The sequence below is a fragment of the Pan troglodytes genome, chromosome 9 (assembly GCF_028858775.2).
Source record: "Pan troglodytes isolate AG18354 chromosome 9, NHGRI_mPanTro3-v2.0_pri, whole genome shotgun sequence".
NCBI lineage: Eukaryota > Metazoa > Chordata > Mammalia > Primates > Hominidae > Pan > Pan troglodytes.
In genome coordinates this window covers 119,723,720-119,741,636 of record NC_072407.2, presented here as the reverse complement: position 1 = coordinate 119,741,636, position 17,917 = coordinate 119,723,720, and the positions used below count along the sequence as shown (strand labels likewise).

The window sequence follows — 17,917 nt, the reverse complement described above, 5'->3', positions numbered from 1 at the left end:
CTCCCAGCAGACAGCAGCCCCTTTCATCCTGTCTGCCTTAGCGGTTTATTTTAGGCATGGCCTGACCAGGTGCTCTGGGTCAATAGGCTTAGTTTTAAATAACTGGATTCCTCTCAATGACCGTTGCCTTTAGAAGGGAGGGGGCATGGTAGAAGAATAAGCCAGCAGGCTGAGGGCGGTGAGAGATGGGAGCTAAGACAGAAGACTGGAAACGTGAGGGCTCTGTCACTCCCTGCGTGACCTCGAGCAGGCTCATGGCTTCCCCACTCTGGGCCTCAGTTTCCTTATCTGTAAAGCAAAAGATTGGTCTGGGTCATCTCAAAAACCCCCTGCAGTCTGTCCCCCCGTCTCTGTTCTATGCCTGTGTTTCCAGATGACAAAACACCTCCTGCAAATTGTTTCAGGGTGGTGATTTTGCATGAGGAGCTGAGCCACCGAGGGATGCTGCAGCTTATAGAGCAAGCTCTGCTCTGGAGTCGGGAGGCTTGGGTTCTAGTCTCTCTTCTGATACAACCTTGGTGGCCTTGAACAAGCTAAGCCCCAATTTTCTCACCCGTTTAAAGGCTGAACCTTGAAAACATTATGCTGAGTGAAGTAAGCCAAGCACAAAAGGATACATACTTTATGATCTCACTTATGAGGTACCTAGAATAAGCAACTTCATAGAGACAGAAAGTAGAATAGTGGTTGCCAGGAGCTGGGGGAGGGGAGGGGAAGGGGGAGTTATTATTTAATGGGTGCAGGACTCTGGGATGATGAAAAAGTTTTGGAAATGGTAAGTGATGATGGTTGCACATCGTGAATGTATTTAATGCCACAGAATAGTACACTTCAAATGGTTAAAATGGTAAATTTTATGTTATGTACATTTTAACATATAAAAAACACACTTTTCAAAATTTAGTTAAAATTTCTAGGGATATTTTGGCAAAACCTGGGAGTGAGGAGTCCCAATTCTCCCATGTGAACTTAGGCCGCACATTTCGAGGAAGTAAATTTTCTTCCTCTGGCAAATGCAGCTAGCCAGTGGACCCCTTCTCTCCCTCCAAACTTCGCACTCCACACCTTAGAGTCTGCCCAGGTACAGCCCAATTGTCAGGGCATACTCAAAGCAGCTTCCATGACCCTGCAAAGGGAGCTACAGTCCTGGCTCATAGGCCATTCTCAGGGATCCCTTCTCTGGGTTCTATGTATCCTCTTATTTTGGAATTAAGACGAAAGGAGGGCTTTCCAACCATATTGACCTTTTACAGCAGACCTGGCCCAGCCATGCCTGAGTCGCCAGTGCCCGAGCCAGTGCCTGACACAGCAGGTGCTCAACATTCATTTGGTCACTAAGAAGACGCCCTCACTCCAGTCCTATTCTATGCCACCTTCATAAAGATGAGTGTAAGGAATAAGCCAATTTCTGCCAGGCAGGAAAGCTATAGGGGTGGGTAGGTGAAGACAAAGGAGGAAGATACACAGTAGAGTAGACATTAAACTGCTCATTGTGAATAACCGTTTAAATAGTCACAATGTGCCAAGTGCTGAGGAAAATTCGAACAGAGTGCCAGGGGGTGGCTGGACTCATCTGGGGTTCTCCGGAGGGCAGGCTTGCGGAAGTCACGAGGGGTTGGAAGGGCAGCTATGAACTTTGGGGTGGGGAGTAGCACCAGACAGCACTGAAAAGCCTGGGATTCTACCCAGAGCGTCCATGCTCCTCCCGGGGAGGGAGTGGGGGCCGGGTAAGCTGAGTCCGAAAGAGGCAGGAAGCTCGTGTCCCAGGTGACTTAGGCCAGTAGAAACCGGGCATCCTTGGCTGAAGCATGGCAGGCTCTTGGCACATGGATGACACATGCCTGTCTGCGACCACAGGCTCCAAGCCGGTGGGTGACAGGGACCCCTCGCCTCTCAGACAGCGGAGCCGGGTCGGGGCGGTCTGGCCCGGGCCGCCGCTCCTGTTCCTGGGCTTGTGGGGCTGGGGTCCGTCTGGGCTCCGGGCTCGCGCGGCGCTCACCACCCGGGGTGCCGCGGGGGGGCGGGGAGAGCGGCCGCCTAGCCCAGCCCCGCGGATGACAGGAGCCGGGGAGCCGAGGAGGGAGGAGCCGCCGCCGCAGCCGAGCGCTGGGCTGAGGAGCAGAGAGAGCGGGGCGCGGAGTGCGGGCGGCTGGGAGCGCGCTGAGCGGGGGAGAGGCGCTGCCGCACGGCCGGCCACAGGACCACCTCCCCGGAGAATAGGGCCTCTTTATGGCATGTGGCTGGTAACTTTCCTCCTGCTCCTGGACTCTTTACACAAAGGTGAGACCTGCGCGGGCGGCTGGGCGGCGGAGGCGGCGGGGCCAGGGTGGCGCGGCTGGCGGCGAGGCGGGGTGCTCGGCGGGCTCCAGGTGCGTGGGGGGGGACCGACCGGGGTGCAAGACCCCGGGTGGGGCGCAGCGGGGCGGGGAAGGCACCCTGACAGGGGCTGAGTGAGAGTCAGCCCCCGACCGCTCCGCCAGCCACCCGCGTCTGCCGTTTTGGGGCGCGCCCGTAGGGGTGGTGGCGAAGGAGCCCCTCATCTCCCTGCTCCCTGCACGGCGGCAGTTCTGCCCTGGACCCCTCCCCCAGCCCCTTGCCCTCTTCCTGCGGCTTGGTGGCACTGGGACCCCGGAGTGCCCTCCGAGTCGAGGGGTCCTCTGGCCGTGACTCTTGACCTAGGAGTCCTCGCTTATTCAGGCCTCGGACTCGGCGGCTGATTCCTCCGCTATGTCCGTGCGCCCCTCTCCCGCCGCGGACCCCAGCCCTGGCGCGAATGTTGGCGCACCGCATGGCGCTTATCCGCGCATTGGCTGGAGGCAGGGTGGGGATAGTGAGAGTCCCGAGAGCTGGAGGTCCCTCGGATAGCAAGTTTGTTCTCCAAACCCAGAGGTCACCCTCCCCCGGCCCTACCCCACCCCTCTGCCCCGGCTCTAGCCCCGGCTTGGTGCGCCACCGTGGCCACCTCTGGCAGCGCGCCCCAAGGTGCGAGATTCTCCGCTTCCGCGCCTGGCCAGTTGGACCTGGGGACAAGTCTTCAGGCTGGGGGGCGTGTCCCTCTTCCCGGAGAGAGGGGGTTGCTAGGGGTGGGTCCAGGTGTCCGGCATGTCCAGACCTGCGGCTGGGGCGCTGCGTACCTGATCCGCAAGGCAGCCGGGATCGGGAGGTTGGAAGAGGGCAGACATTTCCGACTGAAGCCACCTGGGCACTGAGTCGGGACCAGGCAGGCGCGGGTAGTCTGGGTTCCAGGCTATCGCAGAGGACGTGCCCCCGGGCGCGCAGATGGCGGGAGATGAGGCGGCCGAACTCCGCGCCCTTGCGCGGTGGAGCACACACGCTCCAACAAGCTCAGCGTCACCTGTTCAGCCCTCTAACTTTTCTCCTTCTCGCCCCGGGGCGGCTTCTCTCTCCCTTTGCCCTGGCTGTTGCCCTGGCCGGGCGGCAACTCTTAACCCCAAGGCGATGAGGAAGGGCACTCCAGTGGAGGGTTGCCACCCGGGGAGGGGTCCAACCCTGCCCTGCCGGTGCTCCAGGGGTCTGGAGTCTGCAGGCTGCCGGAGCCCACTGCGATACATCGTGGGTTGGGGAAAAGAGGATAACCCTTATTTGTAGATACTGCCGGGTCAAAGCCAGACTCAAGGCCCAGATACTGCTGGCATTTACTAGGCGATCAGATTGCGGGACAAGGAAGGGTGGCCTCAAAAATCGTGGACAAAGTAGTTGAGTTTCTCAGGCCCAGTGGGGTCCCCCGGGTTACACACCAAGGCTGGTCTCTGCTGTTTAAGCCCTTGCCCCCCGCATCGCACTCCTTCATCCTACCTTAGCAGAGCAAGAAGCCTGCCTCCTGTTCAAGCCCCACCCCCGAACCCCAGTCTCCCTCTCCCCAGGTTCTTCCTGCCTCCCTCCGCCCCCGCAGGCTGGCTCGGCTCGCAGCTTTAATTACATTAATATTAAAAATACATAAGGTGAGGAGCGGCTTTCTCTCTCGATAGTTCTCTCTCCAACCCCCATCCCCTTTCGCAATTTGTCGGGCAAGAAAGCACAGGCCGAAGCCGCTGCCACACTCTAGCCCGGCTTTGTCCCCAACTCCCCCATGCCTCCACAACACTCTCTGGAGACATCTTCCAGGACAGCCCATTCCTGGGGAGTGCAGGAGGCCCCTCAGCAAATACCTGAAGGACACTCCCCTCCCCCTTCCAGGAGCCTGGCATTAATAAATGAAGCCGAGCTATTTGATAGGGCGGGAGCAGATGGGGTTGGGGGTGGAGAAAGGCCCAGAAGGCAACAGGACAGCCAAGGGGCAAAATCTTGTCCAACTCGAGATGGAAGTTGCCAGTGGCCTTGGACCTGTAGGCGGGCTGGAGATGCCAGTTGTGGCGGCTCCTCGGTGGCCTTTGGGTCTGCAGAGCCCGGTGCCCCTGCGATTCAGAGGCTCCAGCGTCTGTCTGTTGGGCGCCAGGGCGCCTCGCCAGACAGGCCTTTCTTTTCCTTGGTGCCTTAATTGGGTCTTAGGTGCCAGGCTGGTCCCCGGGGCCTGTTCTGCTTGGGGTGGCGTGGTAGGGGGTGGCAGAGGCGGCTTGGGGGAAGATGTGATGCGGAGACAGCAAGAAAGATGGGGTTTGGAGTATTTTCTCTCCCGTTGCCAGTCACCCCCGCGGCACCAAGGAAAATGTAAATGTGAATGTTCGAGCCTGTTACAGAAAACAATATCCTCTTGCAATAATTTGTACGTCCATCTGTGAGGAGCGGGAGGAGGCAGGGAGAGAGAGAAGAAAACAGGATGAGATGGAGCATCCTTTGGATGGAATTAAGCAGTTATTGAATGTGTTTTAAGCTTCTGTTATTTCCATTCCTCTCAAAATACCTTTTTTTTTATGATGCCTGAGCTCAGACTGATTCCCCAGAACTAAACTGGGAAGGTGTTTTAATCATCGGTTATCGAGTCTCCAATAACTGCCTTATTATTGCCAAAACAAATCCAGGTTTAGGCAGCCGGATGAACCCCGGCGAGGCGCTCTCCGTTGTTCCATCCAGCGTGCCAGCATCTGTGTTGCCTGCATTTGCATTTTTACTGTGTAAAAGAACAAGCTTCCCCGGCACTAAAATTCCTGTTTTCTAAAAGCCAAAATAATGGATTGCATTGATTTTTTCATTTCCCACCCCAACTTCTCCGATGGGGACTCATGGTTCTTCTCTCTTGGGAAGACCAAATTAAAAGCCTTCGTCAGGCCATTAAGAAAATCTCCAACATTCTGTTCAGTGTCTAATTAAAAAAAGGGGGGGGGGCCAATGGGGAAATGTGTTTTTAAAATCTTGAAATGGCAAACGCAACTTAGGGGAGGCAGGCGAAGGGCCAGTGAATACTGGGGAGGGGCTGAGTGGCAGAGAGACCCCGGTTGCTAGAATAACATGAGGGAGATTGGCAGGGCCATGATGCCCGACAAGCCTTTCCGACGCTTCGTTTTTCTGGGCATCAAAGCCAGCTGCCTTTAATATATTTCTGCAGTAGAATGGGGGAGCTAATTAGAAACAAAAAGCAAGTAAGCAGTGGACCCAAAGGCAGCGCTTAAGTTGAACAGATCCCGGGGGACTGGACAGAGAGGCTTAGTTTTCTTAGGATGAGGATCAGAGAGGATGTGAGCAAGCAGACAGGGCTTTGGCCCAGGGAGAGCTTGGTAGGGAAGCAGGCCCCAAACAGACTGGCTAGGAGCCCCCAGACACAGGGCCAAGGTCTGTCCAGAGCACCCCATGGACTGTTAGCCTATGACAGAGGGATGCAGACCTCAAGCCTTCCTGACCTTCTCTGTGTCTTAGAGAAGACACATCCTTGCCACTTGCCACTTGCTTGGTACCCTGCTCTGGCTGGTGAAGGATGATTTAATTGTAGATGAAGAGAGGGGAGGGCAGATGCTCAGAGAGTTTTTCTGCAGGGATACGAGTTCCAGGCTGCGAGCTTCTTCCCTCCTCCGTGATCTTGGAGGAGTTGTTTTCTGGGGGACCTCTGAAGTAGTCAAGAGAAGATCCCCTAGTTCCTGAAGCACTTTCTCAGCTCCCAGTCCAGTCGATTCTAGCGGGTACCCAGGTGCATGAATAGGGTGAGCTACAGGCAGCAGCGATGGCAGGGTGCCAGGAACCCAAGGGCACACCCCAGATTTGCATATAATCTGCATATGGATTTGCATGCTCACCTAGCCAGGCCAAAAGCTGTGCCCTCTGTGAGTAGCATCTTGACCTCAACCTCAGTAGCAGCCAGTCATTGGCTTCCTCCTTGCATGGAAGGGGGTGGGGCAGGAGCTGGGAGAAGGACTGGTGTTGGTAATGCTTCTGTCTCCTACATTTTGTTGCCTCCATATGTGCCTCCAGTGCTCAGCACTGGCTTCACCATCTGGCAAGGCAGCCCCAGAGCTCCCACCACCCCTATCCAAGGACAGACAGTGGCACTGGGGATATTGGGGTAGGATGGGTAGCAATGGGCCAAGACACCGTAAGGTAGACCAAACTTGGGATGTGGGTTGCTCCTCTCATGGTGCAGGAAGAAGAGGGTGAAGAGAGGGGCAAACTAGCTATAGAAATCCAGGGCCCGCATTAGCTTCCTGGTGGGTGCACCCCTAGAATGCAGGGAGCTGGGTGCCTAGGGCTGCCATCAGCAGGTAGTGAGGTAGTTGCTGATGGCATGGGGGTGTGAAGTGAGGCAGAATGCTCTTTCACCCTCCTGGTTTGTCACCACCTAGCCTGGGAGGTGGTCGTGGCTTCAGAGAGATGAAGGATATAGCACCAGCTTCTCATTCCACCTCCCCTAGGGCAGCTTCAGGTATGTGGGTTGGTTATGGCGGGGCAGAGGGAGGACAGGCACTACGGTCACTGAGGGAAGGGCGTGTCAAGAGCCTGGAGTGATGCTTGAGGAGTGAGCACTTCAGGAGAGCTGAGTGGCCCCTCCCAGTGAGCCAGCTGGGATGCTGCAGTGGGAGTGTGGCCTCAGGAATGGTTTTGTCTGCATTTCCAGGGCCCTGAGAGGATACTACTATGGCAGGTGCAGCTCCAAAGCTTTCCCAGATTATTTTTCTGCACATCCACTGATCCAGAAGGGGCCTGGCCCACCAGAGCCCACAGAGGTTTCCAAGGGTTGTGGTATGGAGGCCTAAGGGGTGAGGTGGAGCCTCAGGGGCTGGATAGAGGTAGAGAGGGGGAGGGCCAGAGGGCAGAGCTTCAACCAGAGCTTTTATTCATTATCCAATTTCATATATTGGAGTAGAATGAAAAATAAGAAAGGTTGCAACCCACTGGTGTGGTAGAAATTTGGAGTCAAGGCAAATCTTTCATTCACATCCTGGCTCTGCACTTACTGGCCATGTGACTTTGGGCCTCTCTGAGCCCCACTTTCTCCAGCTATGAAATGAGATTAAAGAAGATAATGCATATCAAGTAGCCAGAACATAGTTAGTGCTCAATAAACATTAGACCTCTACTTTTTCCTCTGTATTGCCTCTACCTTCCTCTCCCTGCCCCCTCTCCAGAATGCATCATCAGATCCTTCCCTAAGCAGTTGAATTAATCAGCCACATTTTTGGCCAAGCCAGTTGGCTTAGACTTTATAACAATAAGAAAGACAGAGTAGTGGCCAGGACAGGGGATGTCAACTCCTTCCATCCGTCACCTAGCTGGATAGCATGTAGGACTCCACATGGCTGAGGCCATGTGGTCACCTGAGTGTCCCTGGAGTGTCCAGCACACTTCCTTCCCCTGGCCATCAGTGGAAATGAAGAGGGCTGAGGTTGGCTCCAGACTTGGATTTGAGGTGAGGCAAAGGCTGGTCTCATATCTGCCAAAGGAAGGCTGGGGTTGGTTGGTAAATCTCTACCACGGTTGGCCAGAGTAAGAACTATTCTGGAGTTCATGCCATAAAGCCTATGTAAGCACTCCTCACAAAGCGAGGGAGCCCTCATAACTGTCGCTGGATGTATTTCTGTGTCTCTCCCTGCTGAGATGAACCTCTATTTTTCAGGCAGTTTTGCATATAGAGAACACTCTTGGCAGCCTGTGACCTTGGGACTGCTCTTCCTTCCATGACCTAGTCTGTCACAGGGAAGCAGCATGTAACCCAGAGGTCAAGTGCTGCCTATGGCAGGCCATGGCCTGTGGGATCCTACATGTTGGGGAGGCTGTGGGCTCCACAGCCTGTGTGCCTTGTTAAACAGATGTTTGTCCTGTGCTGCTTTAGAGTGAACAGCATTAGCCTTGGGGACCACCCATGCCACTCCAGCTGCTACTCCCCTCATTCGTTCAGCTGTCCCTGCCCCACTCCCTGTGCCCTGTCTCTACATGATGCTTGCACTAACAGTTTCCAAGGTCACCATCTTCATTAACAACAATTATTCAAATGCTAGTTAGTTGCATATCCATTAAACTGATTCTAAAGAGATGCATGTGTGTTTGTACGTGCATGTGTGTATGTGTGTCTGTGTGTTGGAAAGAACATTATCCGTGGACCTAAAAAACAAAGCTCAGCCTGTCTTACCTGGGCAAGTTGCCTAATGGTTCATGTGCCTTTATTTCGTAATCTGTAAAATGGGCAAAATTACCCCTGTCCTGGCTATCCTACAGAGCAGTTGTTACTGTATATGTGCATAAATAAGAATAAGAGGCATAAAAATGTACATCATGTGACAGTGCTTTGTATACGGAATGAGGCAACATATGAACACACACATGTAAAAACCACAGCAAACCCGTTTTAGCCTTATAAATGCTCTGCTGAAATGTGAGGCATAATTACTGTCATTTCATCATACAGGAACGATGAAGGTCTCACAGCTGTTTGTGGCTGTCTCCCCCTCCGTGGGCCCCAACATATGGAGAATTTTCCTAGCTTTGCTTTTCAGCATCATGGGGAACAGCTGATGAGGCACAGCCAGGCTGGCAATAGTCTTCCTGGAGCAAACTTGGCAGATCCCTTGTGGCCCCAGTGGCGGTGGGAGTGGGAAGAAGCCTACCTCTGCTCCCTCCTCCCATTCCCCTCCAAGGTTCTTAGATGCAAGTGTAGTCCATAGTCCTCTGGACCAACTCCCCCAAAGGGACATTCTCCCTGCAGGGAATCCACAGTCTTTTGTGGGAAGAGCAGTAGGCACAGTCCCATCTTATGTGACCTCATTTAAGGTCACAGTATTCACTGGAATCTCTGAAAACTCTGCCGAGTCAAGACTGGTGGACACCCTGCTACTAGGGTGACCCTCCCGCAGTCGTGGGGTATGAGAGAGGATAGGACCCCTGCGTTGGGGGTGGGAGAGGGAGATTCAGGTGATCACCTTGGGTAAAAGTCTTGCAGGGTTGGAAGGCATCTTTAAGGCTGTGGAATCTGTCCCCTAATCAGAGGCTGACTCCCTCTGCAGCTTTCCCACCCAGTGTCTTTTTCTGTCTGCACTAGCACTTCCTGCAACAGGGACTCCTTCCTTGCAAGGCAGCCCATTCCTGGCCACACAGCTCTGACTATTACAGAGCTCATCCTTAGAATGAGTCAAACCCTGCTGTGGTCTTGGACCTTCTACTCACTGGTCCTGATGTCACCGCTTGGACCACATAGAGCAAGGCAAAGCCCTCTTCCACTTGACAGCCCTGCGACTGTGATAGGCAGATGTCCTGCCCATCTGAGGCCCCTGCTCTGGACACGCAGCATCCCTAGTTGCTCTGATACACCCTCGAATGACATCATTTCGGTGCTTCATGGTGCTCCTGAGTTCCACAATGGCTAGTTTTCTGACAGCAGGCTGGCCAGAACTGAGAGAACACTGGAGACAGCACTGTAGCCCCAGCTGGGATGCTGGTGAGCTGTGTCCCTGGGGTAGATGACTCCACCTCTCTAGGCCTTGTGAATGGGGGAGATTGGAAAAAATAATCTCTTAAGTCCCTCAAGCATTAACAATCTAAATCTAGGATTCTCTGGGGACAACTGTGCTGTCTGAGCCGACTCCCTGGAAAGAAATTTTGGCCATAAGGGACCTTCCTTTGACAGGCCCTGTCTAGAAAGGGCTGGAAGATTAAAGAGTCTGTCCGACAGTCAGCTGTTGCTCATAACTTCTCCTGGAGCTGATGGCACAGGGCCTTGGAGGTTGAAGGATAGCTGCGTCTCCACTGGACCTTGCAGGTTTCTGGTTGCTGGTCACAGAAACAATGTTTGTGCTAAGAATCTTAAAAACAAACACCAAAACCACCCATGTTTCTGATGGACACAGGGAGGACACTTGAGCTGTGCTTTGCATGGGGATTGGAAATGGGGAGCGTTTTTTGGTCATCTCAACGACTAGGGTGGGGAGCTGCTGGCGTTTAGTTGGGGGAGGGATGGAATGTCTAATGACAGGGACATTCCCAGGTAATTCTGAATTATCATACCCCAATTGCTCTCTTTTGTCAGAAAATCCCCCTACAGTGTGCTCACACCATGGGGATGGTCTGAATCTAGCCTGTCATGTGCCTGCTGAGCCACACATCCTGGCATAAAGATGTGAAATGCAGCTCTGCCACTACGAACTGTGCAACACCAAGAAATTATTTGACCTAAGAGCCTGTCTTCTTATCTGTAAAATGGAGTCTTGAGCAGTAGCTACATCCAAGGGCTGTTGTAAGAATTAAATGTGCAATAATGCAAGAAAAAGGCTTCCCACCATGCCTGGCACAAAACAAATGCTACAAAGAAATGATGGGGCTGGGCATGGTGGCTCACGCCTGTAATCCCAGCAGTTTGGGAGGCCGAGGCAGGCGGATCACTTGAGGTCAGGAGTTCGAGACCAGCTTGGCCAACATGGGAAAACCCCATCTCTATTAAAAATACAAAAATTAGCCAGGCATGGTGGTGCACGCCTGTAATCCCAGCTACTCAGGAGACTGAGGCAGGAGAATCGCTCAAACCTGGGAGGTGGAGGTTGCAGTGAGCCAAGATGGTGCCACTGCACTCCAGCCTGGGTGACAGAGCAAGACTCCGTCTCAAAACAACAACAACAAGAAAAACAAAAACAAAATAACAACAACAAAACAAACCAAAAAAAACAAAAGATGGCACTGTGATGGGGAAGGTAGTGGTGGAGCAGGTGTGCCAGATTGGGTGGACATCACAGGCAGAGAGCATGGGACTTGGCCCGCTGCTTCCTCTTGTCCAAGGACCATATCAGCTCAGGCTGCCTGGTACATGCTCTGATGCTGTCTGGAAAACTCAACCCTCTCCTTGCCAGTGTCTGGGCTCAGACAGTTTCCAAGATGCAACATAAAGGGTTTTTAGTGAAGCAGCAAGACACCGTCTGGCTGGTCCTCCTCTGGGTTTTGAATGGACTTGGTGGGTGAGCTGGTGGGAGGATCACCCTACTGGTAGATCCTCTCTAGAACCAATTTTTCCAACTCTGGGATGAGAACAATCAGAGTGAGGGCACATAACACATCTCCCACGAAAACCTTTGTGTGGAAATACAGTGAAGTAATCAGCCTTGGAAATCAATCCAAGAAACCTCTCCAGCTCACATCTGCATGAAGAACTCTGCGTAAGGCCTGGGAATTAGCAAAAGCTGTGTGGCTACTGCAATGCTCTGTTGCTATTGATTCTACCACTGTTGTTTTCTTATCTTGATCTCCAAATTAAGTTAATTAATGTGGTGGTAGGGTCTTGTCAGCCAAGCAGATGACAATTGTCTGTCGTTGGGAAAGGAAGCATAGAAGTCCAGGATGGCAAATCTACTTTTCCAAAGGACTGTTACTCTCAGTATAGACAGAGGACACCAGTCTCAGAAATAGAATTTCTGGCCCTATGACAGACTTGGTGAATCTGTTATCTAAGGCTCTGCATTTTTAACAAGCTCTCCAGGTGATTCTTATGCATATTGATGTTTGAGAACCATGGTTTTAGGTTATTATTATTATCATCAGAGGTGAGCAGTAAATATTTGTTGCACAAGGATTCACTTTTCCCACAAATACTTACTGCTTGCCTGCTATAATGATAATGCTTGTAACAACAGCCACAAATACTTAGGTGGTGCCAGGCACTTACATAAACCAGAAACTGTCCCAAGGTCTTCATATATATTAACTTGTCCAACCATAACAACCCTTGAGGCAGACATTGTCACCACCTTTGTATAGCTGGGGAAACTGAGGCACAGAAAGGCGAGGCAATCTTGCCTGGGGTTACACACACTGCTTGTAAGTGACAGAGTAGGGATTCAAACCCAGGGAGCTTGGTACCAGAGGGTGGGCTTTTCACTACTGTACTGTGTGCCTAGTATGTGCCCAGGAGACAGAGTGGTGACTAGACAGTCACTGCCCTCAGGGAGCTAATGGCCTTGCAGGGGAGAGAATACCTACTGGCCCATTGGCCCTGACCATTCCTCCTGTCCCCTGCCCCCTGCTCCCCTGAAGACCCATGACCTCTCCTACGAATGGTTGCCATGCCCGGGTGAGGCTGCCTCTTGAAGGATCTTGCCTGTCTCTGAGGGGGTGTGGCAGGGGCCCCAGCACTGGCAGATACTCCTGGATGAAAAGTCCAGTGAATGAGATGAGTAAATATTGTAAGGGAAGAGAACAAAATGACTCATCTCCCAGTGGAGGTGGCGAGGTGTTAATATTTCAGTCCCCTCGGGTTGTCCTTTACGATGATTACAGATGATGACATGGGGGTAATTCAGTGTACACCTCAGAGCAACCTCAGTCAGCCAGCTCCTCCCACTGCAGACAGACACTTCCATCCCACACAGGCAGGTGGGGTGGGAGCCCTAGGGGTCACATACACAGGGCTCGAGTTCCCTTTGCAAAACTAATCCTGATGCCCAAGCAAGCAGTGGAGGGCGAGCGAGTGAGTTGATGCAATGGATACTTAGGTTTCAGCGGTGACCCTGGGGGCAGGCAGCCCAAATGCCTGGGGGCGATTTCTGGTTTAAAAATATTGCTGTGCTATTTCCACACTTCTAATCTCCTAGCAATTTGGAGCCTGTTTTATGAAACACAGCATCGGGGTGGTGCTCCATGTTAAACGGCAGAGAAGATTAAATGGATTTAAGTCTGGGCATCTGTCACATGACAACCAAGCCCATAACTTCCATTTTCTATTAAAAATCCATTTCCCCCTTTGACCAGAAGAAGCTTTGCTGTTGATCTGAGTGTCTCTCTCTTTATTTATGAAGTGTTCCCCCTCCTCTTCTTTCTTTCGGTAAATATGCCTGGTTCTGTCTGCAGAGGGAAGAAAGAGCTGCGGGGAGTGGCTGGGATTGGAGGGGAAAGGAGGAGTCTCTGTCAGGGGATTTGCTTTCCAAATTGGGACCAGCTTGGAGAGAAGACATGAGGGGAAACTTCTTCAGAGCCCAAACTTTGAACTCAACAACGTGATGGAAAAAGCTCGGGTTTGGAGCTGGTTGAATTTTGACTCCATCTCTTCCTGGCTGTAGGATCTTGGAGAAGATGTCGACTCCTTCAGCCTCCTTTTCCTCACCCTTAAAATGAGACTAATGGGCCCTCCACCTCATACCTTTGTGTGAGGATTAAATGGTCAAACCTGGTGCCTGGCACAAGAAGGTGCTCCAAAATGTGAGTCTCCTTTCTTTTGGGGACTCCACAACATTAGGCCAATAAGACTTTAGGGAAATAGATGTCCAGCCAAAATGCCACAGAAGTTAGACATAAGGACTACAAGAACTTGGATAACCTCAGGCACCACTGTCGGGGACTGCGGGACCCTCAAACCTTGCTTTCCCAAGCTTGCAAACCTCCACATATCCCCCACTGCCTTCAACCCCCAACTGTCTTCCACCGCTGAGGCCCAAACTCCTCAATCCAGCTGGTTTCAGCTCTTCTCCCCAAACCCACCCAGTGCTCCAGCCTGCAAGGTTTCCACAGCATCCCCCAACATGCATGCCTCACCCACTGTTGTTGGGCTGTCTTCTCTGGGAGTGCCCCCCCTTGTTCAGCTCAGCTCCTACCTCTTCCCAACGCTTTTTCTCTGGCTGCTGAATAACTTTCCCCTTCCCTCCCCATAGCTCCTGGCTAAATCAGTGCTTTCAGCCCCCGGGTCACATATGGCCTGGTGCTATTGTTTAACCCCCTTTCCTGTTCCCCCTCTCCTTTACAAGCTCCTGGAAGGTGGAGCCATTCTCCTTGTCTTTGATGCCTCCCACCATACCTGGATACTGTGGTGCAGTGCGTGGCTGGTGCTTGGTAAATATCTCCTGAGGAAATGAATGTCTTCTCTGGTCCCTGGATCAGAAATGACTGGGGAAGGAGGACACTGAAGGGTGCAGGAGTCAGCCGAGAGGAAGTAGGGTTTGGAGAGGGCTTGGAATTCTGCAGAGCTGCAGGGTGGAGCTGTGCCCTTCCGTCCCTACAGTAACCTTAGGCACCCTCGACCCCTCAGGGAGAGTGAACAGTCCCTATCTCGCATATTATAACATCCTCACGGGGAATCAAGAACTGCCCCATTCCATTCCACCCTCTCGGCAGCTCTGGGAGGCAGCTAAGATGGTGCAATCACATCCTGCCCTTTTGTAAAGGAGGCTTAGGAGGGCTAAGTGGCTTGCCTGAGGTCACACAGCAGGTGAGGGGTGAGCACCCAGAGGGGAGGTAGTTCTGTCAGACTTCAAGGCAGGGGTCTGGGGCTCCTCTGGGAGCTTGCTAGGGCTCTGTCACCGCTCTGAAGATTCAAATGAGTCTGAGAAGGTGGGGAAACCCCTGCTGTAGAGGCTGCACCAGACTCTATGAGGCCAGAGTTAGGACGCCAGGCTCCTACTACTCCCCCTTCTGTCCCTGGAGTTCTGAACACACCCATTGCTTCTGTGGCCACTTACCTGCTGCCCATGTGCCCAGTCTTCAGCGTGGCACATAGCAGAGATTTGAGGTGTTTGCTGGTCTGTGCCTCAGTTTCCTCTTTATGTATTTGCTTACTCCCTTCTCTTGGCAGGCAGGGCGAGGCTAAATTAATGCTTATTTAAGGGTTTCTGCATTCTGGGCTGACAGGTGCCTTGTGATGGTAAAATATGAACCCAATGTAAGTGCAAAATGCTATTGTTTTACACCTGAGGGTGATGTTTCATGATGGCAATGCACTGTCAGAGCCATACGCAGAAATGAATGGTGTGTCTAATCCTTCCCTGCTCCCCCAGGCTCAGAAGACAGAAGCTCACATCCCAGGGTGGGAGAAATATGAGGCTCCTTGCCTTTTGCTATAAACCTGCCTTTTCATCAGCCCTGACAGGTGGCTGGACAATCCCGGTCAATTCATCAATTAAATCTACCCATTTGTAGTTGCTGGGAACCTTGTGTCCTTGGCTTCAGCAAGATCCGAGGCCCAGGAGTGCAGGAAGGCTGCTGTCATTGTGGCTGATGCTCCTGGAGGGAGCAGAGGGGGCCTGGGGAAGTCGCCATCTCAGGAGGCAGGGAGAGTGGAATGGATTTCCATCCAGGAGAGAAGGAGAGTGGGAATGTGTGTTTGGAATGCAGTTGGGGTGGAGGAATGGTTGGGAAAAGTACCCAGCCTGAAAAACCATATTCTGTGGTTTTATTTGTCTTCCATGGGGTTTCTGCAGTAGAGCAGGAGGTGCATCCCCCAGCTCTGAGGCGAGGCAAAGCTGGGTTCTAGCCCCAGCTCTGGCATTTGCACATTGTATCACTTTGGGGAAGTTAGTGAACTTCTCAGAGTCCTAATTTCCTTATCAGTAAAATGGAAATAATAATAATAACACCCCCGAGGGAGTTATGAAGATTAAATATAATATCTGTATAATATAAATACAGTATCTAGAATGGATCTGGCACAGAGCCTGGCCTGTAGTTAACAATGAAGTCAGTGGTGGCTATTACTATTGCTGGAGTGGTGGCTATTGCTATTACTATTATCATTACAGAGGGCTACATCATACTTAGCCTTGAGAACTTACTTACCTTCTCCCATGAATCAATTCCTGAATTCCTCCTTGTCGGGGATTCTCTCGGCTTCCTAAGTCCATTTACAGGCACAATGTAGAGTCTTTCTGTACTGTGATGGATTTTGGCTCCCAAATCCATGAAGCTGCCAAGGTGAGAGTGCCTGATTAACTAGGTTTCTCAGGAGGCACCCAGGACCCTGGAGCAATGTCCCTGTTCCCAAAAGCAAAGTATTGTCTGAAATGCCCAGAATCCAACAGAAACCGCTCCCAGGAAGGAGTGTGTGTGTCGTGTATGTGCATGTATGTGTGTGTGCACCTGTGTGTTCTTGGCCAGCTGAAAATGGAAGTTGGTGGCCAGGTTGTGTCTGAGGAAGGTGAAGGTCCCTCTTTATTATTGCAGTGGTTACACTGTGGTCATACATCACAGAATGGTTAAGACAGTGACTGTAGGGCCAGATTGCCAAAGTCTGAGTCCCAGTGCCCTCACTTACTGGTTTTGTGGTCTTGGGTAAGTTGCGTTGATCTCTCGGTGCCTTAGTATCCTCATCTGTACACTGGGATACTAATAGTACCTGTCTCTTAGTGTTGTCTCTTAGTGTTATATTAAAAGAAGTCATATAAGTAAAGTCCCTAACAACCGTGCCTGGCACGTTGAAGATGCTTAACAAATATTTGCTGCATGGATGTCAGTAAGGAAGGCTTTCAGAAAGTGAGAAGAGTCTTGGAAGTGGGACCTGCTAAGTGTATATTCTAAGAGAAACCTCCCGAGCCTCAGTTTGCTGCCTGGTGAAATGGCATGATTTCATGTTCTTGGGGAACACTACAGCCACAGCAAGTTGGGCATGCTTCCAGAGCTTCTGAGGGTCCCGTGCAGAGCAGACTTGCTCGGCCACCAACTTTATGACTGTCACGAGTAGGCAGCATGAGGAGGAGGATGGCGAGGCCATGTGGCTCCCCTCTCCAAGAAAGTGTCTTTAGCTGCTATGAGTGCAGTGCCTGGTGGGGACAGCAAATGCATTTGCTGCTAAGAGGATGCTCCTGACACCGCAGCAAGAAGCCCGCAAATGTGTTTTCCAGCACGTCTGCTAATGGCTCCATCACGGCTTTTTATGAGACGATGTGAATTGCTCTGACCAATGAGGCTTAATGGCCTTCCTCAACGAGCTGCCTGGTATATTCTCCCCAGAGGCTCGGTTCAGTTAAGCCAAGAATATTAATACGGCTGGATGTGGGCCCTCCCCCATCCTATAAAGTTGTGGAAATTGAGGTCAAGTTGGGTCCCCTGCAACGTTCTTTAAACAAGCAGCAGAGTGGTTTGTTTGTTTGCTCCTTGATCTTCCTGGTGGAGAGGGAGTGGCTTCCAGCTAGAGACCTGGAACCCTGCCGTCTCTTCCTCTGGGTTGGTGTCCACTTGCTAGGCAATGGATTTCTTAAAGGGGCAGGCTCCTCAAGAGGAAGGGGGACACCCCTTGATTCCAACATTCAGGGTTGCTGGGATAAGAGCAGGAAATATCTAGGCCTGATGCTGGGATAAGAGGAACAGATGGCCAGTCCTCCGAGTCAGGTGGCCCTGCCACTGCCAGCTGTAATCATAAGAACATTCTCCCATGTGGTTGAGGGTTGGAATGGCACCATGTCAGAGATTGAAGCAGTCTTTGCAGTCTTGCCCATCCACTCCCTCCATTTTCCAAGTGAAGGAGCAGACGATCCAAGTGAGGAAGGGAATTGCACAGTCACATGGTGTGAGGACTGGGTTTAGAAGCTGGGTCTTTTGCCCTAAGTCTAGATCTTATCCACCCACTCTTCTGCTGGTCCTCATTCAGTCCTCTGTGGCAACGCATTTCCCAAATCAGCTATCAAGGTCTCCTGCACTCTTCCATCTTCCATTCCAGGCGAGCAATCCAGCTCCTGTAGCCATTCATCTCAGAGCATGGTTTTGAGACCTTTTACAACTTTCATCTGTGGGATGATAGAAAGAGCACTATAATCCTCTTTAGGAGCAATGGGTTCACATTTTAGTTCTGTACCTTAGC

At 52.0% G+C, this 17,917-nt stretch overlaps 2 protein-coding genes across 4 annotated transcripts in view; one reads left to right on the top strand and one right to left on the bottom strand.

The window, feature by feature from the left end:
- DSCAML1 (DS cell adhesion molecule like 1) overlaps positions 1–17,917 on the top strand; it is a 388,366-nt gene that overhangs the window by 18,147 nt on the left and 352,302 nt on the right. The window contains exon 1 of one of the 3 annotated variants that reach the window (XM_054661640.2): positions 2,081–2,280. The exons of 1 other annotated variant lie outside the window; for it this stretch is intronic. In XM_054661640.2, coding sequence (XP_054517615.2) covers positions 2,235–2,280 — 46 coding nt within the window. In that variant the 5' untranslated portion in view covers positions 2,081–2,234. Of the gene's footprint in view, positions 1–2,080; positions 2,281–17,917 lie in introns of those variants that run through there. One more of the 3 variants, XM_001158737.6, reaches the window with a different exon arrangement.
- Positions 1–17,917, bottom strand: part of CD3E (CD3 epsilon subunit of T-cell receptor complex) — a 541,795-nt gene that overhangs the window by 518,584 nt on the left and 5,294 nt on the right. The gene's annotated exons all lie outside the window — the stretch shown is intronic.